The 25,743-nt window shown below is 43.2% G+C and overlaps 1 protein-coding gene across 1 annotated transcript in view; it reads left to right on the top strand.

Annotated features, from left to right (window-relative positions):
• Positions 1 to 6,906: 6,906 nt before the first annotated feature.
• The window catches only part of LOC126561669 (AF4/FMR2 family member lilli-like), a 145,902-nt gene continuing 127,065 nt past the window's right edge, over positions 6,907 to 25,743 (top strand). The window contains exon 1 of the mRNA XM_050217958.1: positions 6,907 to 7,029. Within this exon, the coding sequence (XP_050073915.1) occupies positions 7,018 to 7,029 (12 nt within the window). The 5' untranslated portion in view covers positions 6,907 to 7,017. The remainder of the gene's footprint in view (positions 7,030 to 25,743) is intronic.

The raw sequence follows: 25,743 nt of genomic DNA, 5'->3' as shown, positions 1-25,743 counted from the left end.
GCTGTTGAAAGGCTAGTTAATAAGAATTCACTTAACCTCACAAAACGCCCTCATAACGGGAAAACCCCACTTCGCGCGGTGAGTGCGTCGGCACAATGGGATTTGAAGTTTATTGATTCTGCTGGCCCTGAAGTCCTTTGCTGTGGCGTGGAGATGCAGGTCAAAAAAAAAAACGGCTGTCGACGTTTACAATGAATTGCTTTTAATGGAGCCAATGTGGAATGGCCAGGCGGACGAACAGGAAAGCACTGTTGGCTGTGTAAATTCGTTATTGACTATTTATTTTATTTGCAATGTTAACAAACACTTATTAGAGGATATTTTTAGGTAAAAAGGACATGCTGATTGCGAAAATATTACTGTGTGAAATTGAATTAAACAAAATTCAATTAATTAGGTTTGAGTGAAGTACTCTAATTGATGTCATTCAAAAATGAATTAAAAGCGCCAAAAGGTATGCAATTCTGTGTGCACTGGGGATTTTTATGCTAAGTATTATTTTTGTTAAATTTTTTGCACGCTTTTAGGTAAATGCACTAAATCTTCTTCATGGAGCCTTTCAAGGAGCAATACTTTTTCGATAAAAGACGAAAGATTCCCATAGGGGACAAAGCTTCTCAAAGGCCTCCCTAACAAACAAACATTACGGTTTGAATTGTTTATATTTGTGCTAGAGAGCAACCGACTTTTTATGCGATGAAAACTTACTGGCTGTTCTGACAAATATCTTCTACAGCATAGAGCGTCCAGGCAGTCTTATGTTTTTAGAAGAGAATCTTGCTTGCTGGAACGTTAGAAACATCGAGGCCTCAAAGGATTCTCGAAGCACATCGGCAAAGCTTTGAGGCCTTGAGCAGAGGAGCAGTCAATCCTTTTGGACGAATTGAATGCCATTGAATTGCATGTTGCAAGTCTAATCGAGCGACTGAACAGACTACTCTTATTAAACCCATTGTTCAAAATCGTTTTTACTATAACTTTCTAATGAAACGTTTTATATTTATCGATCAGCACGAAATTTTCATAATAATTGTTGTTTCTTTAAAGCTAGATATAAAGACTTTATTAATCGATTTTTAATGCAAAAGAGCTTTACTTGTTTGGCAAAAATCTAGCACCTACAGGCTAATAAGCGCATGAGGAGAAAATAATAAATGTTTTCCACATAATTGAAACAAAAAAGAACCAATTTGATTGATTGCAGCAAGCCCTCAAAAATCCTCTCAATGTTTTCATACTTTAATATTACTCCTGGAAGTTATGCAATGTAGTGTTTTAATGGAGTGCTACTAGTACCTTGCCTACGATCCCAGTTGGCGTACCATGAAATTTATTGCCTACACCCAGGCGTAAGTTTCCAATATTCTGTATGAAGCATTTTAAGTTAAGATATACGATTTTTATGCGTTTCTTAAAAATTTACTACTGTCGCATTATGTCCTTCACGAAGCATATACCTTCAATCAACTCTTTCAGTTCAATTTTGACCAGCAAACAAACCCACCGTGCTCGCTAGCCTTTCGCAAGCGTTTTTCAATTCAGCAGTTTGTCAACGTTTCAACGTCCAGTCGGAACACTTTCTTCAAGCATCAGCAAACCACCAAAATGCTCGCCCCGAAAAGAAAACAACAACCAAATATGCCAACAGTTCCCGTCGATCAAAGTCACCAGCACCAATGACCCCCAGAAAAAAAGGGGGATGAGGAGGGAAAAAGATTCCTCCCACCGAGTGTCGTGGCTTTTCACATTTCCGATTGGCAATTTTACCTGGTCCGCCCTACCCACGGAACTTTCATCGCTGACTCATGAATTATGGATGATGAAGAATGGAAGGAATTCGTCGGTTTTCGCCCATTGCTCGTAGTTCCTCACGGTGCTTCTTTACCATTTCACCTGAGTACTTACGCAGTGAGAGGATCGTTACACGAGGACATTCGCTAGCTGTCGTCCTATCTCGTCTGCGGAAGGACAACAGTGAAAGTTTCCCCTTTTTTACACTCATTTCCGCTTCTCTACTGCCTCCTGCGGACTTCCTCACCACTGAGCAGCTTAACAATCCATCCGGTAAGTGGTGGTAAACGTACGCAACCGGGTTAACCTACGATTTGTCTTCCCTTTTTACGATCCCAGCGGACTAACAGTTCCAATATCCCTTGCAGCAGTGGCGAGCGAAACGAAACAAAAAAAAAGATACAGGGATATTGATTTGTACGGCAACGTTCGTTGACAGCAGGTTCGAAAATCGTTGGAAAAAGGGAGTTACACAAAACCTAAACCCGTAAACTGAGCGATACAAAGTCACGTCGCACTGGTGGAATACTGAAATGCACCTTCGAAAACAAAAAACAGAGGATGTAAAACGGTTTACACCTTTCAGAAAAGGCAAGATGTGTCCTTTTTCATGTGTTTTTTTTCCCTTTTTTTTGCTTATCATTTTCAATCGATCGCACCGGGATATAATCGATGGCGTTTTTGCGATCCTTGATACTTGTCGGTGTACCGAAGCACCAACATGTTGGGATTTTATATCGTTGTAAAGATCTTTGGTCTTAGCTACGGTATACGCTTAGCTTTGACGACGTGTCGCTAGAGCTTTCGGGCACGATGGTAATAAAAGTTACTCCAACTAGAATTCGAACAACCAGGCAAACGATGTGGGAGAGTTCTTCTATTTCTAAGTAATTTTAAAATGCTGCCTAATACTTGCTGGAGCATTCCCTTTACTCTTATCCCATTATCCTCTTATCCAACGGCCATCAATTTCAAATTCATCCTGCAAGAGCCTTCCCGTCAAAAGCTACGAGCCAAGGTTGCTATAGAAGGTGTTACATGTTTTACTTTTGCATGGGTGCTTTGATGTCGTTTAACCGTACACCAATGTGGTTTACAGCTAGCAACGTTCGTACTGTTGAACGTGTATCATGTCGGCTCGTGTCAAGGGAGTCCAAGGCATCCAAGTACGCTCGAGATTGTTCCTGTCCATTTTTTGTGTGGGATACTAACTAATGTCTAGCATCCCTTCCAAATGCGGGTACATCGCTAAAGCGACCATTGGACATACGCAAAACGTCCTGCCGGTCCTAGACGATAGTTTAGACGATGTCACTCAGCCCAGAGCTGCTCCCAGAGGCCTTCAAGCCAAATACTTAAATTTGCACAAAACAAACCACCCAACCACCCACCAAAAGCAATAAAAAAAAGGGTTATACCCACTGCAAGCACAAGTCCCATTTTCGCAAGAATTTACCTTCACAGCAAATAGAATCAACTAACGCTCGTGTTTAACAGCCCAAAAGGGTCACACTCGGGGTTTTGCCGTCCGAAAAAATGAAAAGGCCAGCCGAAAAAGGCTCGGGTACGATAAACAACGCGTTAACCAATTTACAACACCATTCCTTGTGTGCTGGAATCCTTGCAGACTAGTGCGTCCGTATGATTGCTTTAATTAGCAGAGGAAATAAAACCCTAAACCAAGGAAGGGATTTATTCCTGCTGCTGGACATTTGGCGGCCTGCTACAGGAAGTCGTGTCCCCGGAGAGTTGTGTCTGAGCTTGGGCAAGCAAATTATGTTTGCTAATGAATCGATTTATTTGGATCATTCTGCCCGCTTTCTAGTCCGTTTCTTTTTATTGTGCAAGTAATTGTGCCCGACCCAGCATCGTACATAATTAATAACCGAATCCGTGCACATTTGGGGGTGAGTGGTGTTGGGTTGCTCTAACGAGAGGGAAATTATTGGTTAAATATTTGATAGAGAAATAATGATGGATGGTTAGCACGCTGAAAATGATCTGTGGGACTGTTTGCATGGGGTCGGTTTTATCACATTGTTGATTGTCTATAACCTCAAAACGCAAGCCTTTAAAAGGTGTGAGCCAGCAGAAGGATTTTTAAGATGTTATTCATGAAGTAAGAAATTTTATAACATTTATTCTAAATTCAAGGCAAAGGATGCTTCTGAATATTTATCATATTTCTTTTTTCAGCTGCAAATAACTTGTTTTAGAATGTTTGTAACTCTACTCTAACTAAGCTTAAAACGATTCTCAAACTCATCTGATAGCTTTTAAATGCTAAAATAACCGTCGTAGTACCTTTTCGCTCTTTTGTTGAAAATTTTCAATCAGAGGATGAAATATTTCAACCAGAAGCTTCGAGTTTGCTCCACACTATTCGAACAGAAAGATTTTTTCGAAACGTTTGGTCTGAAAAATGAAAGCTTCTGAAAGTGTGCAATATGGTGTATGTCCACAATAAGCGAATTATTTCACCATAGCTTCTGGGCAAACGCACAGGATCAACATGGTCAAAATTCTTGTGAAAAACAGCTTCGAAATTATTTTCGAACTTCTTCTCAACTAGAAACATGCACACTGGTAGTCTTTCTTGATTAATTCTTATTTTGGAATCAGTTGAACGCTATTATTTTGTTATAATTCTGATGTGTTTTGTAATCCTTTTTAATTTTGTTATTTTCCATAGCACCCAGGAAAACATTCTTAAATTTTTATCTTTAAATACATTTTCATGTTGTATAAACGGTATGTTACTTTTTTGAAAGATGTTCATTATATTTGAGTAATACAGTTTTATGTAAGATTTGATGAAATATACGCTGAAATCAGCTTTCTATTTCCAAATTGATATTGATGCAAAATTAGATTTTTTTGTTTAATTATCATTTCCGATGTCCAACGCTATTCGTCTGTTCGTGCACGATGAGTTTAAAAAGATTGTTTTGCAGCCAAAACACGTTTCTACTTAACTTTATGCTTTTCAAGCTTTGTCGTGCGTATTTTTGTTCCATAAATAAGTAACACAAACTTTTCTTTACTCTACCGCTGTATCAGTATCAGTGCACGGAATTAGGATCGATTGAAATGTGCTCTCAACTTTTGACGACCAATTTCCTCCACATTTCCCATAGTGCCATGTTTCCGGGCCAAGATTTTTCAGTCCGCGCACATTTTCCCGCACACAAACTCAAACCGCGGTCGCGTAAAGGTGAACCTTGGTTGGGGCTAGAGAAAGATTGAGGCGGAAAAGATTTTTCTCAGTTGCGACTTGTCTATTTATTTCATTAGATAATACGCGGTTTGCTACATTTTTCCGCAACAATTACGTTCTGCAGTGAAGGGAAGAAGTGATTGTGTGAATGAAATTGTGGTGTACCATCGTGGAACGATTGATAACGCCAGCAGCGTGCTTTGGATTTGTTGTGCAACGGGGATGCTGTGCCGCTAAACCGAACCGTGGAAAAAAAAAAAAATCGGGCACGCTGGATATTTTTGTCTTTCCGGTGCGTGCGTGTGCGTGTGTGTTTGACCGTCCGTGAGTGCGGTTGTGCGTGATAAAATGTTGCTCCCGGTTGGTGGCAGGAAATAAACACGGCCTCAACGCTTATTCACATATTTTTCCCCGGGCTCGGCTCGCCAGTTTTTCGTCTCCTTTGGCCAGCAGCTTCCCGTTTGACGTTTGATCCTTGCCAGGCTGCTGCTGCTGCGAGATGTGCTAGTGAGATGGTGTTCGTGCAAGCGTGTTGTGACGAATCGCGCGGGCTGCTGTGTATTGGTGACCGTGAGCGACCGACATCGTTGCTAGGTGCGCTAGTGGTAGTGTGATTTCGAGACTGGTGCCATTCTTGCAAGGATATCCCCAGGATAACGTGTGTACCCGAACCAGCTCCGTGCTAATCTGGCATTCAGTCGTCCTCCGTGTCTGTGCAATTTATTTTTCGCAACCTAACCGCATGGTGTGCGTTTCGAGTTTTTCGAGACGCGTGTGTCGGTGCTTGGTGTTTATTATTCGGGTTGGAAATTTAATCCCACACTTTTTTTTTTTTTGGTGATTTCTGGATCAGAGGATGTTGGCTTGAGAAGAATTAAGTGCACGCTACTTCTTGTTGGTTTTTTCCCCTTATTTATGTTGAGGCAAACGGACGCGTACGTCTGTGGTTGTGTTTACCATTTTGAATTTTTCGGACAGATAGCGCGAGTGCAGGATAAATATCTTCCCAGATTTGTAGGAAGACATGTTCCAAAATTATAAAAATCAACCTCAACATATGGTGCGTAAGCAGCATCACAACACAACCGCTGTAGGCTGAATCACGCAGAACCATGAGATGAATTGATTTTTCCCCCAAAATAACAAGACATCACAACCATGATGGAAGCAGGGCGGTTGTGCGGTGTAGAATCACTTTTTGTAGTGTTTGTGAGAATGATTCTGCTATCGTGAAAGTGTTTGTAAACGATTTTTGACAAAAAAAAAGCAACGAAAAAAGGATATCATCATCGAAATTTGCTTCTTCTGCTCATTCTAAGCTAGAATCTCTCAATCTTGTCCTTTTTGTTGTGTGTTAAATGATGCTATCAATTTATTAAATTGTTTCAATTAATTTAATTTAGCAGATCGGCGAAATTACTCAGTGAAAGATGCAAAGCTTTGCATAATTATTATTCTTAGTGCGCCCTCACCAGTGTTTGTGTGCGTGTGTATGTTTGGGGAAAAGCTTACCCAATTAGCAGCAAAAATCTCGTTCGGTGCCATATTATAATTATAAAAGTATATATTTTTTTAAAGTGTATAATTGTGCCACAAAAATTGAAAAATTTCAACAGAAAAAATCTCCTCGTGTTCCCCCGCGCGTGTGTGTGTCTCCGATACTAACGTGTAGTGCGTAATAAAGTGCTTCCTAGTTTCTTTTTTTCGTTTTGTTTGGAAAGTTTAATAACGAGAAGATTTCATCCAACATCCCAATATTACTGGGGATAGGGAAAATTTTGGCCGTCTGTCGTGAGCCGCTCAGCTTTTGCTGATTTGGGTGTGATTGAAGTTTTTTGGAGCACAGGCTCAGCAGCAGCAACAACAAAAAAGTCATCCTCAACACACCAGCCCCATCCCGAAAGCTTACGCGCTTAGTGCTGGACGACATCGGTTTTATGCACTAAGGGATCACCGAAAAAGCCGTCAAACTGTGGGGCTCCGGACCATACTTTCTACATCCCCAGGGAATGTACTTTCCGGTAAGTTGGGGAAAAATAGGTGTAGGTTTGCTACTGTCTGCCGGAGTTGCTTGGGACCTCCAGTCAAGTCCGAAATTAGGACATTAGACGATTTGCTCATCATTGATCGTATTATTGAATTCTTCTCCTTCATTGGCTCTAAACTTTCAAAAGGTCTTAGTCTGTCATTTCTAGCTTTCTTAGCTTAATTTTACCCATATTTTAAAAGTCATTTCCCCATGTGCAAGATGCTCTTCTACAAACAAAATAATGTCGGGATAAAGTTTGCTATCATTCCCAACAAACTTTTCTTGGCAAAAACCTCAGCAATATCTGAATAGTTTCAGAATTCTACTACCTTCAATGTTTGACACTTCCGGAAGGATCAACTGTCCTTGTCAGACGGTTTTTGACAAACGCCTCCTCGGCAGGATTTACTTATCCTGCTGCATACCTTACCAAAGATTGGTCTCTTTATTAGTAACATCATAACAACTTTATAGACAGGAGTCCGCTGATTGAAGTCTACCTCGTTGATTGAAGTACCTGCGCCAATGTCGCTGTATACTGATGGCATTATTACAATTCATTAGAATATCGAATTTACAAGCCAAAAGCCAAAGAACCCTCTGGTTTGCTTCCAAAAAAAGCGAATTTTGCCCTTCAATAAGCAGTCAGTTGCAAACACGGCTCCAAAAGAAAGTGGCCACCAAACGGAAATTCTCACCAAAACCCCCTGTCTCGACAAGATAGTCATGTGTTTTTGCACGCGGCTGCGGTTGACTGCGCCCAAAGCAAAGCACCCAACATCGCCGACACAACTCCCTCGTCATCCATGTGATCTTCATTCTTTGTGCCTGTTACATTCTCCCCCTCAAATTCTCCCCAGCTACACTCTCACACACACACACACATGCACATGATTGAATGTTTGTGTGTTGCCCCAACGAAGAGGGAGTTAAAAGGGCGCGCATCATTGCACATCGTTGTCCGCGTGGCGTGTCGTGGTGGTGCATCATGCCTTCTGTAGAATGCAACGAACAACAAAAAACACCCCCCGGGGCTGACGAAGATCTTCGCCACACAATTACGATCATCAACTTCTTCGCAAAACGAGTGTGAGGCCAAACGGCAGAAGAGCCGAAATGAACCCTCAACTGCTGTGTGTTTTGGAACGCATGTAAGACGGGAGCGATCGTTGAAGAGTTGATCGTGATCGTCGGTAGATTATTATTTGTCTACGTGCCTGTGGAGATTCTGTCGCACCTTTAAAAATAACTACAAAAAGGTATTCGTGTACGCCACCGTCACCAACACCATGGGGCGAACATTGTGGTGGCGGCTCTGACTCCAGCTGACAGCGAGTGCCCGTTGCGGGGATCCGGAATCCATGTCGATCACGATCACGAGTTGCCGTTGTCTCATCCGTCGAAAGGGATGGTGAGAAGGCCACGGCTACGGGTTCCGTTTTGATGCGTTGACTCATTGTGTCGGAATTAGTTAACGATTTGGTGAAGCAAGGCGAGCGTGTGCATATGAGGGCCGTGCGCATCTTAGGGAATGGATTAAAACACATTTTTACAGACGCGAGGGGTTGCATTAAAGCGGAGCAGAAGTGCTAGCCATGACCCGACCACGAACGACACGGCTAAATGAATGCATCAGCTCTCCCTTCCAGCGGGAACATGGCGAGATGTGTAGAATATATTTCCAACTCCCAGTGGAATGCTCAGCGAGCAGCGCGGCGGGTCGTCAAATGCAAATTTTAGACCTGGTGTCTGTCGGTGGATATTTACGATCGCGCGGAGTACGTTTGTTATTAAAAGCAACACATTCGTGCAAGTTTTACGGGCTGGAGGCTTTTAGTTTATGTCTTATCACCTTGGAGAGGTCCCCGGTCGGGAAGTAGCATCTCATCTCAGGCTGGTAGTCTTCATTATTGACAGAAGCTGTAGCACACAACGAGAGCTGTCCATTGACTATCAATTTTGTGTGATCTCTGTGAACTGTTGGCTTGTTAGTGATGTGTTTTTGTAGTGTTACAACCTCCCATTGCAGTGTCTGTAACACGGGCATCATCACAATAACTTCACTTGATAATGGTCGGGTTTTTGCTCTCTCCCTCGAAGTAGAACTGATAAGCTGGGCGAAGAGTACTCTGTCTGGAGCATTTAGAGATCAACATAAAAAAAAAATGTTTTTGAATGCTAATGAATGTTCATTTTACTGAAAACAGCTTCAAAATTGAGTCACCCAATACAAGCGGAAAATTTAATCAATCGCGACATTAAAATTCTTTTTCGATTGCGCAACATTAGGCTGCTGAGTGCTCCACTTTGGCACACAGTGCACATTGTTCACTATTGTGCATGACCAGCCATTTGAGTGGGCCGATGGAATTGGCTTTCAAATTAATTCGCTAAGCTCGCTAAGCTACTCTTTTTTATGCCCGGTCATGGTGTTTTTTAGTGCTTTGCATCCAAACACCAAGTACATTGACGGTTCGCCGTTACGTTTCATAAAGCCTGGAAGAGATGAAGTGAAGGCGTACGTGTTGATACATAAACATTGGAGAATATCCTCACAATTTGATTGGGAAGCATGCACACACACACTCATCTCCTTTGATAGAAGGTAAATTATTCTTCATCATGCATGCATCGATGTGAAAGGGACACGATGTACGTACAAAAATGTTTCATGTGGCCTAGCAAAAGACAGCTGTCAACTTAACGGGCTTAACGGAAGGATCAACCCAACACATTCATCACACGAAGCATATTATGCTCGTCTTATAATAATAAGGCAGTATTAAACTTGTATTATTCCGTAGCTTAAATCGCATAAAATATTCCAACCCCATTCCAGAGGACGTCGGGTATTTGAAGTACCACAGAGCAGCAGAAGATTAGGAGCAGGAATTACGTTGCCCTCTTATACAACGATCAAAGTAAGGCTCCCTGCTGTAGGCTTACCAATTGCACACAGTATGGCACCGTGCCTTTTGCTCGGTAAGCCTAGACTTAAGTAGCGTCCGGCAGAGTCTACCAGTGTCTTTGCAATGCAGATGACCTTTCCACGGAAGATGACATTTCGTCGTTGGTCGTTTGTCTCCCGGAGAGAGGAGGTCGCTCGTACGGCGGTAGTCGTGATCACTATCGTTTGATGATGAGGAAACGAAGTAATATGTTCCGATGGGTGGAAAGTTCATATTCACCAGCATTGGGCGAAGTGTCATAAATTACGATGGACTTGTTCGACATTTAATGAAGCTCCAAAGGAACCACTCGGGACAAGTGTTTTGTTGGGGAGAAGAATTATATAAAAAAGTGTTTTTGATTGGTGCGTCAAGACATCCTAGAAATTAATCCAACAAGCTAAGGTTTGTCCAATGTTTTTTAAAGGCATTAGGTGGTACTAGGTGCGCAAATAAATAACGGGCGTTTTTTTTTCATAAGTTTATTTTTACTCGTGGCAATTTTATTTGGCCATTATTATTTATTACTTTCTTCCAAATTCAGCCAATCCATGTGCCATGGATCGGAACAGATGGAAATCCCATGGTGCCAGATCTGGTGAATACGGCGGGTGTGGTAAACATCCCATTTGAGCGTATTAAGGTAGTTTCTCACAGGTTGCGCAACATGTGGCCGAGCATTGTTATGCACCAGAATAACTTTGTCGTGGCGTGATGAGTATTCTGGCCGTTTTTCACGCAGTGTTCGGCTTGGACTCATCAATTGTTTCCGGTAGCGTTCACCAGTAATTGTTTCTCCCGGCTTCCGAAGTTCGTAGTAGATGACGCCGAGCTGGTCCCACCAAAATAATCAGCATAACTTTCGAGCTATGGATGTTCGGCCGAGCTGATGATGTTGGGGTATGACCGGGGGATCCTCATGATTTTTGGCGCTTAGGATTGCTGAACAAAATCCACTTCTCGTCTCCCGTCATGATTCTGTGACGCTTATCCGGCTCAAAATCAGACATTTTCAAGAACTAGGAACTTTTACTCGCACGAAATAATCACTTATCTGTTTACACAGTTTGATTATGTCATTCCCGTGCTTGATTTATGACGTTTGGTAACGTCAAAATCGTGCCACAGTTCACAATTGGCCCCATCGATTTCAAAACGGCCATTATTTATTTGCGGACCTAATCTCTCACGACCATCACATACACCGCCCTAGATAAAATTTATGCAGCAGTTTATATCCATAGTAACACCTTCTGAAGGTTATTATAGATGCTAGATGCTCTGTTTCCGTCCCTTTTGAACGGACGGAAAGCTTCTACACCCACACCTGCCTTTCAATGTCCGATTACGGAAGGTTTGTATAATGTAAAATGTATAAAAAACCGTTAAAATCACGGCAACAACATCCCGAGTGTAAGAAAGGGGTAGAAAAAGAACAGTTTTGAAGGTTTGCCATCCGAAAATGATGAAGAGAGAGAGACATTCGTTTCGGTGGCGTTCAGAATCGCTACAAATTAGCAAGTTACCCACGAAAAAAGGAAAAAAAACGGAAGTACAAAAACAGACCGAAAAAGACACGTCGACGTCTTTGGCCGTTTCTTTACGGTCATCTGGTGAAGTGTACAGGTGGAGAACCAGACTAGGGGAGAAGGGAGACTATAAACTGAACATGCCAGCTTGGTATTTAAGGCCAAAGAAAGCAAGCACTCCCGGTTTGATGTTGGCGAGGGGATGGCTGAAGTAATCAAACATCTCTGCTCACGTCGAACTTTTGATGGTTGTGTGGAGGGAAGATCTTTTGCATCCCCTCAATGCCAAGTACGGTGACGATGACGTCCGGATGAGGGGATCACATTTAAGCATTCGAATCACAAACACACACACTCACGAACGTGTGAGCTCGCCCATTATTTGCACAGGTGAAAAACGGTATAAACGTCTTCTCTCAGTTGATTGGAGCACTTCCCGATCGTGTAGCGGTGACAGCTGACGACGATTTTGTGAGAGGCACAAAATTTAAAACTTCGGTACGTTCTATAAACAGAGCGCTGAAAGAGGGCAAATGTTCAAAATCGTGTTCTTCGCGGTGTAAAACCAAGCCAGAGCCAACAAGAATGCAAGTTGTAAGCAACTTTCCGGTTTTCGACGATCACCTGTCGAATCCTGCGATGGGGGCCCTAAGACCGAAGCGTATCTTTTTTCCAATCTTTCCTTGACCATGAAATTCTTCCACCACAAGACCGCCACCCCTGGTACGCAACGTGGACGGAAGCAGTGAAAAGAGCGCGGTTTCTGACGGTTTCTTTTTGCACACAAACAAGAGGATCCGACCAGTTTCGCAATGAACTTGATTTATTTGTCGTTTTCTTCCCTCGATGCAAAAACACACGCTGGGAAAAAAACACGTGGCAGAGGCGGAGTAAAAACGAAGCTGCTCATAACCTTGTCCCGTCAGCTGCGCCACGATCGAGATGCAAGGATCGCGATCGTAGTTTTAGTGGGAGATCTTCCACTTCACCTCGATCACCTCACATGGGCCCGTGAAGAAATCCGCAAAAAAAGCGGTCCTCCACAGTACCTGTTCCGATTCGTACCACGTTTTGTGGCCGGTTTGCTGTTGTGCTTTTAATTGGGTCAGGTCGGTCGTATTTTGTTTGTGTGTTTACCCTTGCCTTACGCATGCAGCAACCGGCAATCCTCGGTCCACACCTTTTTGTTGAACGAAGGGGGATGATGGTTCATTGACCGGCACGGTAATGGACGCAGCACACTGTTGACACTCGCGACATTACTCGACGGGAGAATGCCTATCCATTCCGTCATATCCGCGTCGTAGAGTGCGCCCGGGTTCGTTTGCATTCCATTTTGATTCGTTTTTTGGGGGATGATGGGAATCAATTTCTTTATCCCATTTTCTACTACGCTTCTTCCGTTTTTTTATCTTCTCTCGAACGTCTTTGGTCAGTTCCTTCGCTTCGGAGCGATGATCGTCGTTATTGTTTTAGGCGTTTCGTTTAATTCGTTCACTTTTACGAGCTAGCTTACATTTTTTAAATCTTTAATCTAAATCGCCTCGGGTCTCGGCAGAGTAACAGGATTAGAAAATCGGCTTGCGCAACCTAAATGCGCTTTTGTCTGTTGCTTCTGATGAGACCCAAGGAAGGAGGAGAGAAGCAAAAAAACCCCCCGTTCGTACAGGCTTTTCGGCGATGATGCGTTTTCTGGATGCCGTTTCGTTGCTGGTTTGGTCATTTTCGGTGGAATTATAAAAAAACAGGTTCTTGTTTTGGGGATACGTTCCGTGTTGGACCAGCTCGCCGCAAAACAGTGGAGTTTGGTTTCGTTCTCTTCGTGGAGCGAGAAAATACCAAAATCCCTGTTACGCAGCGGAGCTCACAAACCGGAGTTGCTTTTGCCATTGATTTCGGCTCTGCACGGTGGAGATTTCGTAAGCATTAATTTGCATTTCAATGTGCCTGTGAATGCGAAGACCCGAACGCTTTGAAGGGGAACATTTGGGAACTTTATAGCATTAACCTAGATTGATTTTGTTGCTAGAAGTTATAAGAAGACAGGAACACTTAAGCAACACTTAAAAAACTTTGGTATGAGATCATGCTTAGGGAGGATCTTTCTTTTCGGTCGATCTACGGATGCATGCAGCGCTTGGCAGCTTTGCCACAAACTGCTTCCAAACTCAGTCGCATCGTTGCTTCCACTTAAAAACAGTAAAAAAACGTCCCACTTGTGATTGAATTGGAACCAATTGAAAGCCAACCATCAGAATCCGCTCGACAGAAGCGACCCGCTCGCGCCGCCATCCCAAAGTACCCGAGCGTCAGCATCCCCTCTTATCTTCCCCCTACGGCCTGCATTCCGTTTTTGAGCATTTCTGGACTTGAAGCATATCTCTTCAACAACAAAAAAAGGCCGACCGCTTTCCGCAATGTAGTTAATCTTGCAGAGAGCAAACAATATGGGTTCTATTTTCCCGCTTAGAAGCTTCACACTGATCACGTACACGAAGTAAGCCGGATTCTCAAACGGGTAGACGAAAATTTATGACTTTATCCAGCAGCAAAATCACACACACTTGGTTGGCTTTTCTCAATTTTTCCTGCGCTGTGTAAAAAACCGTGCAGCTCCATCCCGTTTTGCTCTCGTGCCACACCAAAGTGTGTGCGTGTGCCATGTTTACTTCCTATATTTAGCTCCCGGTCCGGGCGCGGGTGGCTTGGGTAAGCTGTGGGTGAGATTGTAAACAAATCACATCAAGCCAAACCGCACTAAACCGCAATCAATAAAAAAAATCGTTTATACATATGTGCGTGTGCGTATGCTTTTTTGTTTCGGTTTTGCGTCGCTGTGGCTAATACACATGATCCACATGGTGGTGGTGGTGGTCGGGCTGTACCAATTGACGCGTGGTTGATGATTTTGGAATGGTAGCAGCGAGCGGAAAAACATGGAGGGTTGGGTGGCGAAACATCAACCGGCGAGAAAAACGTTTGGTAGAGGGAAATTGATTGGAAAAATGGGCACTTGAATTGGTACGAGGCACCCACACCCAGCGTTAGCAAGTCTTGCATGGCGTCTGGCATTTGTGTGTGCGTGTGTGTATAAAAAAAGGGCCGGAAGGCAAACATTATCCTAATTGTAATTCGATTAACAAGAGCGATTTGTGTTCGTCTGTTTTTTCTTTCTTTCTGTATTATTCCACCGCAAAGAAAAAACGCTATAACTTCGACTGTGTCAACGTCTTTAAATATGAGTTTTGGCTGTGTTTGACAGCAAAAGTACTTAGCGCAAGAACTCACCCCTTTGCGGAGCCGAAAATCAACATAATATGTTCAGCTTCACAGCACAGATCACCTTCATTAATTGTACCCAACGGGTCGGGGAAGGATTTGAAGTGACGCTTTTATATCTGTTGTGCGATTTTTTCGGCGAGCCTGGCCGCCTCCTTAGAGTGAATACGGAGGAACGGGATCGCGCGCCAATTTACGATATTCGAGCGAGCGAAGTTTTATTGCGTAACTTTTGCCTACGAAACCGTGCACAAATGGTTTTTGTGTGATAAAAATTTTCCCACCACCATTAGAAGGAATTCCTTTCGCGCGCTTCGCGCCATATCGCTCCTCCGTACACACACCGTGTAACGCGACCAAGATTCAAATGACGCGGTGGCGTTGTCCGATTGCTCGTTTTGTCCATTTTTCTTCGGACGTCATAGGAAGACAATCTCTTGACCGAAAGCAGGCGCACGTAATGGCGGGAAACGTAATCAGCAGGAAGCGCCTGTGTCCGACGGCCGAATTGTCGAATGCTGTGCTTTATTCGTTTACCTGCTGCGAAAATGTGTCGAACCAACAGCGGTGCAAGAGGAGGAAGGATATTAATGAGCATTAGAGCCGGTGTTGTCTATCGAACGTTTGTGTCACGACAATGATCTGCACTGTTGTTGGCTAATGTCGTGATGCTCTTGGGCTGTCATCGCGAAGTGAACGAAAGCGAAGATGAGCATCGGTTTGCTTCGACTTTAGCAGCTTAGTGTGTGTGTAGGGGGGGGGGGGGGGGGGGGTACAACGCAACATAACACAGCAACACTAATGGACCGGGCCGTATCGCTGCGACGGACTGACTTGCCCAACCGTTCGCGTACAATGCGTGTCTGATAATCAGCTTTACTGTGTGCTGTTTGCCAAAACTTGAAGGTTGAAGTCGGCTTGCCGAACGACGATGTTTGGTACAGTTGATAGAACGTCCAGCCTGACCCCGAAATCCATGGCGCGCGTCGAAAAAGGTCGAGGTTATCGTAACTGATCGCGCCGCGACCGCAGCAGTTTGTTTTTTGGGTTATATTTTGGAACCGTTTTTCTCGTTGGCGGTGTCTTGACTGTGGCTTTCAATTTAGTAACAACATGGCGTAATTCTGAGGAGAAAACATCGACCATTTCCATCAAGAATTGTTTTTCTGTATGAAGACATGAAGAAAATTGGACAGATAAATCCCATCCACCAAAAAAGCCCGCATCGGAAAGACAACTCAAATGCTCTTCTTGCAGGCCTATGTGTGACGCTCTCTGTTTACCGATAACTTTCGCCGGGTATCCGTTCCGTTAAAGCGAAACGACCGTACCAGCGGCTGACCTAAAACCCGGTCGACCGGCCGTTTGTTCGGAAGCACGTCAAGGGTCAGTCATCAAATCGACGGCCAAACGAGGTTTTGCCTTTGCTCTGCCTTTCGATCGCTGATAACCGGCTGACGACTGAGACAAAATGACCATTACCCGCAGCCGACGTCTCATGTTTTTATTGAGATGAGCTTGCGTTTGCAGCATCGGCGAGTTTGTTCCGTTCCGTCAAATTCAATATTCAAGGAGAAGCGAACCCCCCCCCCCCCCATCTCAGCACATCCTAAACGTCTACAAGGAGGATGTTTATCGGTGACATAGAAATTGGTGTTTGTGTGCATATCATTAAGGCAGCTGATGGATACACATCACCACCAACATTAAAACCCCTTCCTTATATTGGATGGTCAAGGAGAGCTAATTTTATATGTAAGATCATCTTATTAATATTGTAGATTAACATAAATGAATTAATAAGCCGTCGGTCGAGGCTGGGTCGCGTATCAGCTGATTAATTCTGCATCTCGGCGATTGTTGTGGCTTACGCGCTAGTCACAAATCAAAATAAAATCACAATATAATCCTATCAGTTGTGAGCGAGTTGAGATTGAGCGACGCATTTTCCGTCAGCTGTAACGAGTAGAAAAATATAATCATTAAAACACCAACATGAATCGGAGGCGGAATCTCCAATTCGTCAACACTGGTTGCGGAGGGATGACTGCGTTTTTGTTGAATGTTTATGCACATTTGCTCGTCAGCGTCATCGACCGTCATCATAGTCAAGAAACACGGAATTAAGAGGCTTGTTTGCAGTGAAGATGCTTCTGTTTGTCTTCCAAATTCTCGACCAAACTAATCGATTTTACATCACTCGGAATTCAGTCAGCCAACCTTAAAGTATGCTGTCTGTAACTCATCCACCTCCTTAAAAAATTACCAGCTTTTGGAGATTGCTCTGTAAGGACAAAGAATCTACGCAGTCGTAGCTTTCAGCAAGAAGATTTTCAAAATTATATCTAAATGCTCGTACAGGAAGGATGCGCTACCCTATCGCTACAAGTGTTATGATTTGTTTAACGTTAATTATAAATATGTAATGAAACTGAAAATGAAGATATCCTTGATGCAATCGCAAGCGGAGGACGAAAATGAACACGGTGCGTGGGTACGTGAAGATTAATGGATGAGAGTGAGGAAGGAACATCAATGGCACTAAGAAGAAGGGAGGCAATACGGTATGCTTGACCATGTGCGCGTCAAGATTCTAAAGGCTTCAGACTCAGCAAGTGACAGCGTACAGGATACGACGGCGACACTGAGCCAGAAGTACCAAATACATTGCGCATGGAAAACCGAGTGAAAGTCCTCTTAATCCGCTCCACCATTGCTATAGCTCCCATGCTAGCGGGGATCAAATTATTGAGGCATATTTCAACGATGAGCAGACTAGGGAAACGAACAGAGACTTCAAGCATCTTCTGTCTACCGATCAATTCGCTTCTAGAAAGATCCGTCTCTAGGATAGATTAGGACCAAGCGAAAAACAGAGCTTAAGATTAAGTAGCGCTGTGTGAATGTTCTGAGGGATGCAATGATAGTCAAATGTATTGAACTTCCCGGGAGAAGAACCAGTTTCTTGAGACCCAAAAGATACTGTAGAAGCCTCAAAAATAATGACTAAATGTTCAGAAAAACAGCCACATATTTTGGAACAAAGCAATAATCGCTCCAAGGAACATTTAGATGGGAATGTGATGTGAATTTTTGCGATTATTCTCAAAACGCCCCAAAGAGGAGGGATTGGAGCGTAGACGTGATTGGACCAAGGAGACGTAAGTATTAAGTTGGCGATGAACAAATACAGATTCTAGAATTTCAGCACAATCACATGAAGAAGAAATACCACAACAATTTATTACCACAAATCGGGACCCTTTTTTGAAAACCTCCTACCGGGCCTTCACTACCTATTGGCACGTTCCAGAGCATCAACTAATTTGAGTTAAGATTAGTACGAGTAAGATTATTGGCAACGATAATAATGACGAATTTAAACATCTTGCGTTTTTGCGTTATTTTCAATTCACCGGGACGAAGAAACAATTTGAAGACCCACGGCAGCCGACAAGAAATTGTGACAACTACTACACATATACAACCGAGCAAAGGTTCCATACTTCACGGCCATTTCGTAGAAGAAAGTGTATTGTAATCAAGGAGACTGTTGAAAATTGCTATCTTAAGTTATTCGCAATACGGTTTTCGGATTTCGGAGTTTGCTCGCATCCCAGAGTGTACATGCATCCCGGAATTTGCGGGTGTAAAAGTTCTACCGGGCCGTGATTAGTTCTTCTATAAATATTTAGTTTTTTCTTTGAAAAACTAACCATTTTCTGCATGTACACTGCATGCGCCATTATCATCGTACGAGAACGAAAGCTCAATGACCAAAGGCGCACAGACGTGTTTCGATGGTGAATGTTTATGCCGTTCCTAGGTACCCAGGGTGAAGCAGGCGTTTAGTTTGGGCACTGCTGGTAGTGGAGTTTGTCGTTGCCGAGCGTTATGTTTATGTTTATATGGGTTGATGGGTCGCATGTTGTTTCGCTTGGAGTGGTGGAATTTTTCGCTGCCAAGTGGCGTTAGATTGATCAGTGACCTAGTGACTGACTGAATGGTATTCCTACGGCACACAAAATTATGGATTTGTTCCCCTGCAGTATTTAAGACATTATTCTACCTCATGCACGAGTTCTGAGCAAGTTCCAATCAATACAACCATAAAGACAACACACAAAGATATTCTATCGTTCACATCATTGCACTAAATGTTTAATACTTTTGCTGCTGTTCTTCAAATACTTCTTCGCTATCTTACACGCTCGGTTGATTTCGTGTCATTCCCGCCGTCCGATGCTGTGTCACTGGTGCGTATAATTTCGTACGATTGCTATCAAGCAAAACGTGTTCAATCATCTTTTGCGGTTGTTTTGGCGACGGTTTGGCAGCGCCAGAGGTCATCATAATTCCAAAGTCCCCATAGTCGCTTGCGGGAGAGGAAAATCATCCACCTTATACCCTTACCCATCGAAAAACCGATGCCTCTTTGAGCATCTTTGTCCATCCTGCTCGCACCGATCCGAACATATCAGCAGCACAAAATGGTTGATTTGTTCTTGCGAGCGACAGAAGGAACGAACGCTGCTTCAGTGATGGTCAGAGGTCAATACAATAAATATCAATTTGAGGATGATGATGATGGTTGCTGCTGACGAAGTTGTCGGATGCTGATGATGATAGTGTTTGTGTCGACTTTCGTATGGTGTGTTTTGGAGGTTAGAACGCAACTGATCGGGCAAGCGTGTGCTTTACACACACTGCAAATACTCACACACATTCCATTCCGCAGAAAAAAAAAACCAAAAGTCACCAAATTCCTTTCCAGCAGCTTTATCTTCATCGTTTTTTTGTTGGAGAATAGTACAGGCGCGTCCTTTTGTAGCGCTTTATATTCCGTTTTTGGAATGACGAAGACAAGTTTTAGCAATACTCTCCCGAATGTCTTACTTTTTCCACCCAATTACTGCTCATTATTGCTGGTTCAGTGCTGCCGAGCCAAAGAGGGATGATGACGTTTGTGCCGGTCTATCTTTCGTGCGTGGCGTAGTAGCAGCCTTGACGCACTCATCGCTTAAAGACTGTCCAGAAATTGTGTGTATTTGGACCGTTTCCTTTAGATGCGGTTTGTGTTTGTTGGATTTGATGGAATTGTAAGAATCGTTATCTCCCATGGGGAAACGATGTTCCTTCGCTGTTTTGTGACTTGTTGGTTTTGTTTGTTTGATGTGATGTTTCGGTTAGAATTCCGTCGTTTGGCATATTTGGTTGGCGGAGATGACAACATAAGCTCTATTCATCGGATGATTATAATTATACTGAAAGTCTTTATGATAGTGGACAATTGTTCCGCTATGCTGCTGCTGGTCCGCCATAAAATGTCTGTCATCGTTTAATATGACGGCCAAAACAAAACCCGGCTATTTTCATTTGCCTGCGTTTGTGTTCGTATTTAATCTTCTTTAATTTTGAATGAAACAAAAAATAATGGTTCTCATTCAAAATATCAGCAGCAGTTATTAAAGTACTGTTTATTTAGAATTCGGTCAATCTATTTTATGTATAGTAGAATCCTCAGTGGTGCTATATGGATTTTTTTTACATCTATGAGTAGGTATTGGATCATTCTTCTTTCTTATGGAGTGGTTTATTAACGATGGAACTGCACTGTAGACAATCAATTGTGCACATCCACTGAGAAAATTCAACTTGATCTGGGAGATAAATAGGAAAAAATCCCTTAACAAGGCTTCTTCTACTTTTAAATATGTTTTGAAACGGTTTCGGAAACGTCAAAGCGTGTCTAGAATGGTAAAAAAAATCGTCGAACAGGAACAATGTCAGATGAACTGGAAGATGTTGAGATCGTTACAAGCTTGAACTTGGACTTTCGTATGGGGATATTGAAAAAAATACAGTGCAGCATAAGTACCGCCAGAAGAATCGGATTGAGTGCAGACTACCGCTCTTTTCGTGCCTGAAAGCCACCAAACAGAACTCTGAACGAGCCCCAAAAATTATGGGTCACTTATTGATGACGAAACGTACAAAAAACTAGATTTCAGGCAGAATTCTGGCCAAAAAATTTATGTATCCACAGCACAGGACAAATACTACTTTGTCCGAAAAGTAAGGTGACATTGGATGTCAAATTTCGCGCGCCAAAAGCAGCTCTTTGTTTTTATTTTTCATTTTTTCGATATGTATGTTTTTGACAGTTCTGCCACGTTTCAAGTCACAAAATCAATCCGGCTAGGAGTGACAATTGGTTTTCGGAGCTGCGCCAAGTGTTTTTGTCCATATTTACCATGGCCAAGTTTGTGGAGCAACAGCGCACTCATCAAATTTTGTTTGTGCAATGAAATAAACGCGTTCGTTGAAGAATCTATGTCGAAGAATAATGTGTTCCCCGAATGAGCCGAGGCTCAAGAAGTCGCGTCAAAGCCGGTCGAAAATCAAGGTGATGCTGACAGTATTCTTTGATTACCGTGGCGTGGTTCACAAGGAATTTCTTCCGAAGGGCCAAACCGTGAACAAAGAGTACTATCCAAGCGTAATGCGGCGGTAGCGGACCTCCATCCGGCGAAAGCGGTCGGATTTGTTTGAACAACAGCTGGTTTTTGGACCACGATAATGCGCCCTCCCATACGGCCATCATTTTGAGGGAGTTTTAGCACCCGCCGACTTCTGCCTGTTAAACAAGTTAAACACCGTTTGAACCGTTTTGAACACTATCGAGAAGATAGAAGCCGCAGCGACTGCGGAACTAAAGGGCATCCCAGCATCCGCATTTTCCACCTGCTTCGAGGAGTGGAAGAAGAGGTGGAAGAAGTGTATTACATCGGAAGGGGATTACTTCGAAGGGTATGACCTTCATTTGGCTGAATAAAAAAACCATTATAACAAATCAATCTATGAACTCGACAGTTTATGAAGATCAGTGCCTGGAAAAGTGTGTTTTGCTTTTAAATAAAGCTCATAAAATCCCAATAAAGCTCTGGCTTCTGAAGTGAATAAATCAGTTGTGCAGCAGCTTATGAGAGGCATACAAAATTGCTTCAATTCATCCGTACTTAAACAAATAATTTTTTCTTGAATATTGTGATAAAAGAAAAACAAAAAACCTTTTGTTTGATGCAGAAATTAGATTTCTACGATAAAAAAATTTCTCGTGTTATAACCGAGTGTTGAGTGACCGAATTCTAAATTAATGTCACTTTATCAAATGTCGGACTATTGAGATTTCGATGTGCTTAAAACAAAAATATTCTTCAGTAGCAGTTGCATCCACATACCAGCCTTAACCTATTCACAAACGGCCACCGGACAAAATGCATTTGATGTTCCCCCACAGGTTGTCTGCTTTTTTTTTTGAGCAACCCATTAAAGTGCCTGGCGCTTCATCATCAATGTCGATCATATTCGGCACACACTCCCCGATTCGGCAGACCCGTTTGGTCTCGTTGTTGGGGTATTGTTTTCCAAATGGCCAGCAGAGAGAGAGAGCGAGTGAGTCTGACGCTCATATTTCCGTTCACAATTCGCAACAGTGGTCACCCACCACCACAACATCAAAATGTAATTGGAGATTCTCCGTGGTGTCTATCGTCCCCGGAGCGCTTAGCTTATGCGCTGGTCTCTGTGCTCTCAGGGGTCAATTGATACTGACACCGCCGCATTATCACTATCATGTACCATCACCAAGCCAAACCAAAAAAAAAAAACCTCCCATTCGCTTTACACTGTGTTTGAGGTTTACCTCCCACTTTGTAGGTGTTTCAAAATGGAAACCATCTTTTTTTTATTATTTTGGAACCTAGCGGGGGAGAAGCACAGTGACGTGTGTGGTAATGTGGTGGGGATGAGGGGGGGAGTGCGGACCCGGCTTCCGGTGGTTTCCGGGCTTTCGGACGTGGTTTGTTTTCTGAATTCCATCAACATTTAATGTCACCGTCTTGTTGGTCGGTGGCCCTATGGTTCTCGTTTATATATATTCCTGCACAACAATTTCATCCGCTGTACGGTGTAGAATTGAAAGCCCAGCAACATAGCGACACGTAACCTCGCCATTTTTATGTCCGATGATGCATTGTTTCCTAAATTTGGTCCGACGGGAAGTCATCATCAAGTGGTGGTATTCGTTGAGGTAGGTGTGTGTGTGTGTGTGTATGTGGCGATCGGGGCGGTATTCTTTACGTCCTCCATTGATAGGAGGAATATTTTATAGTCGAAATATTATGCCACGCAGCAGTGTGTCCCGCTTACAACTCCACACAACTTCGACATTTATTGTTTCACCAACCGTTAGACGCATTTCCCCGGACAGTGGTCACATTGTTGTGATGTGAAACGTCTGCTTAGATTAGATTACGGTGCATGGGAAACAGGGGGCCTCAGTTGTGGGTCGTTTTCGCCTCAGAAAGCACTCGACTCGAATGACCACAAAAAAAAAATGGAGCGCAAAGACTCATCTCCCGCTCTCGTCTGGTCGCTGGATGATGATTTATACATTCGTCCGGTGTTAGGGTCATAAATCGTACATACAAAGCCACACCGGTCAAAATCATCTTGAAGTTGAATGTTAAATGTAAATTCTCGGAAACCATTTACGGATGTTTAATGCTTGAAAATAATAGGATGTGGCGAAGGCTGTTGGTTGCTTTTTTATTGAGATTGTGATTTTGTTGGCTCGTTTTTCCTACGAAACCCTGCTATTAGAAGATTAATCGGACCCTAAAATGTATACATGCAGATGAAGCATAAAAAATAGAGCACACACACACACAATCAAATTACATCATTTTTCGCTTCATGAATTCGTTCCATTCGAGTGGAAAGTTATAAAGTCAGAATCGATTCAACGCTGCAATACAGAACCCCAAGGAAGGGTAATAAAATTCACCGTCCTCCTTTGGCTGGGGAATCTGGGAGGACCTGGAAGATCTTCGGCTACAATTTTGCACAATCCTCACCGATTCTCAAGGCCGCGTTTGACCGCAAGCAGCTCCACCAGCCTAGCGGGAAGCATATTTCGATCATACGGGCCATTTCGTTCGACGAAGGGCTGTGAGATTTCGATGATTTCGATCGAAATCATCGTCCCGACGCTATCAAATCGGGTATTATTGCTGCTGCCGGTGTCGGAAAGGTGTCGGAAATCATCTGGAAATAATATTCCACAAAATTCGGTGCGAACGAATCGATTGGTTGGTTGGGTGTGCATTTTTTTTTTTCTGTGTCAAGTAATAGTCGAGAATCCTTCTACAGATTGCTGATCGAGTTTTCCTTCTTTTATTTCTTAACACGGAATCAGGTTCGGGTTAGTCTTGATAATGTTGTGGGGGGTTTTTTTTTATTGTGTCTGGAAATTGCATGATGCGGTTTCTTGAAGTTCCTCCCAGCGCACGACGCCGTCTGGAGCCGTCTAGAGCGTTCTTTCTGTATGTATTTCGGCTATGCTGTGTTGGCGATCCTTTTTTTGTCAGCAAGCATGCTTCAGTCCATTTGTTTCATCAAATGTTTCGTTTGCTTATTTTTCTGGCTGAATTTTCGTAGTGATTTTTGCAGTACCACTTTGCACGCAAAAGTCCTCTTTTGTTTTGCTGTATTTTTTATCAATAAATTGAGTTTCCTTTACCAAAAAAATCACCCAACTTTCCTATGCTTTACTCCCTCAAAATTCTTGTTCATGATTGTGGGCGTATTTCTATCTAGCGTTGCAAATTGGAATATGACATGAACTCGGTTTCATTTCGCTTTTTTTTACTTAACCTCCGCATGTATTGTACAGGCTCGATTTCGTTTGTACCACCGCAGGCAAACGATTGTAATAGAATTTTCACGTGTTGGTTGTGTAAATGAATTCACACCATGGCTTTTGGAAGCGCGCCACTGCTACTGTTGCCGTTCACAGGCATCGATTTGGAATCGCGCTACCGGCGAACGAAAATCGACCAAAAACACCGCCATTTCGCTACGGTGAAGATTTCGACCGGGATAAGAATATTAAATAGCAAAATGGCTCGGCTCGTATTCGCGTCAAGGCACGTTCGCTGGTGCTGTGAGTCGTCAGCCGATGGCAAAGATAAACCCCCAACGATATGGCGCACAATCTCGATGGAATCAGCGAGAGCTTTACAGAATGGGGAATCTCCTATTGAAATTCCTTCCTTTATCATTTATATACGCGAAGAGAACGTGTGCTTGTGTGTGCTAAATGAACCCCCCCCCCCTCCCCCCGCACTAGTTCTCTTGTGGTGAACCTTTTATTACAAAACAAAATGAAAAACTTACCCCGGTGCTGGTGACCTCAGAACCAACGTCTTGTGACTGACCGGCGCTGAATGAACCCATCGACGAAAGAAAGATAACCACAGGCTGACGATGGCAGTGATTGATTATTTGTTAGTCTTGGCTTTTGTTGACGCATACAAACATTTTCCTACTGTTCCCCCCAACCCCGGTAGGGAGCGCGCTTGGGGAAACCGGAAAGGAAAACATTTAAAAAGTAAGATTTACGTCCACTTGGGTTACGGTGGACAATCATGTTGACACAGTGCTAACTAACTAACTAACGGGCATGACCCGTGGAAAAACCGGGCTAAACGTTTTTCTCCTACTGCGGATGTAGAAAATCTGTCCGGAAAATCGAAACGAAAGAGTGACACGTTTGCCTAGAACTCATTGAGGTCGCCGTAAGTTCGGTGCGATGTGTTTTCTGCTTTTTGCAAAGATTGATGAAAGCTGACGAAGTGTGGCGCGTTGGTTCGTTAGAGGGTGAAATATTCGACTTTTTTTTCCTACCCTCACTAGCCATGGCAAACCGAAAATGTCACTAATGAGCTTCACATTATGGTCAAGGAAGGGCTCCATTATATGCGCGCACTCTCTCGTCGTAGAGCGTCGTTGAGTGGGACGATTTTTTATCTATTTTTATCACCTGCTGGCTTTACTTCTTTCTGTGGGAAACGCAACGAAGACTTCCGGGCAACCTTCGTATGGTTT

This window comes from Anopheles maculipalpis, chromosome 3RL (assembly GCF_943734695.1).
Source record: "Anopheles maculipalpis chromosome 3RL, idAnoMacuDA_375_x, whole genome shotgun sequence".
NCBI lineage: Eukaryota > Metazoa > Arthropoda > Insecta > Diptera > Culicidae > Anopheles > Anopheles maculipalpis.
This window is presented reverse-complemented; position numbering and strand designations above follow the sequence as displayed.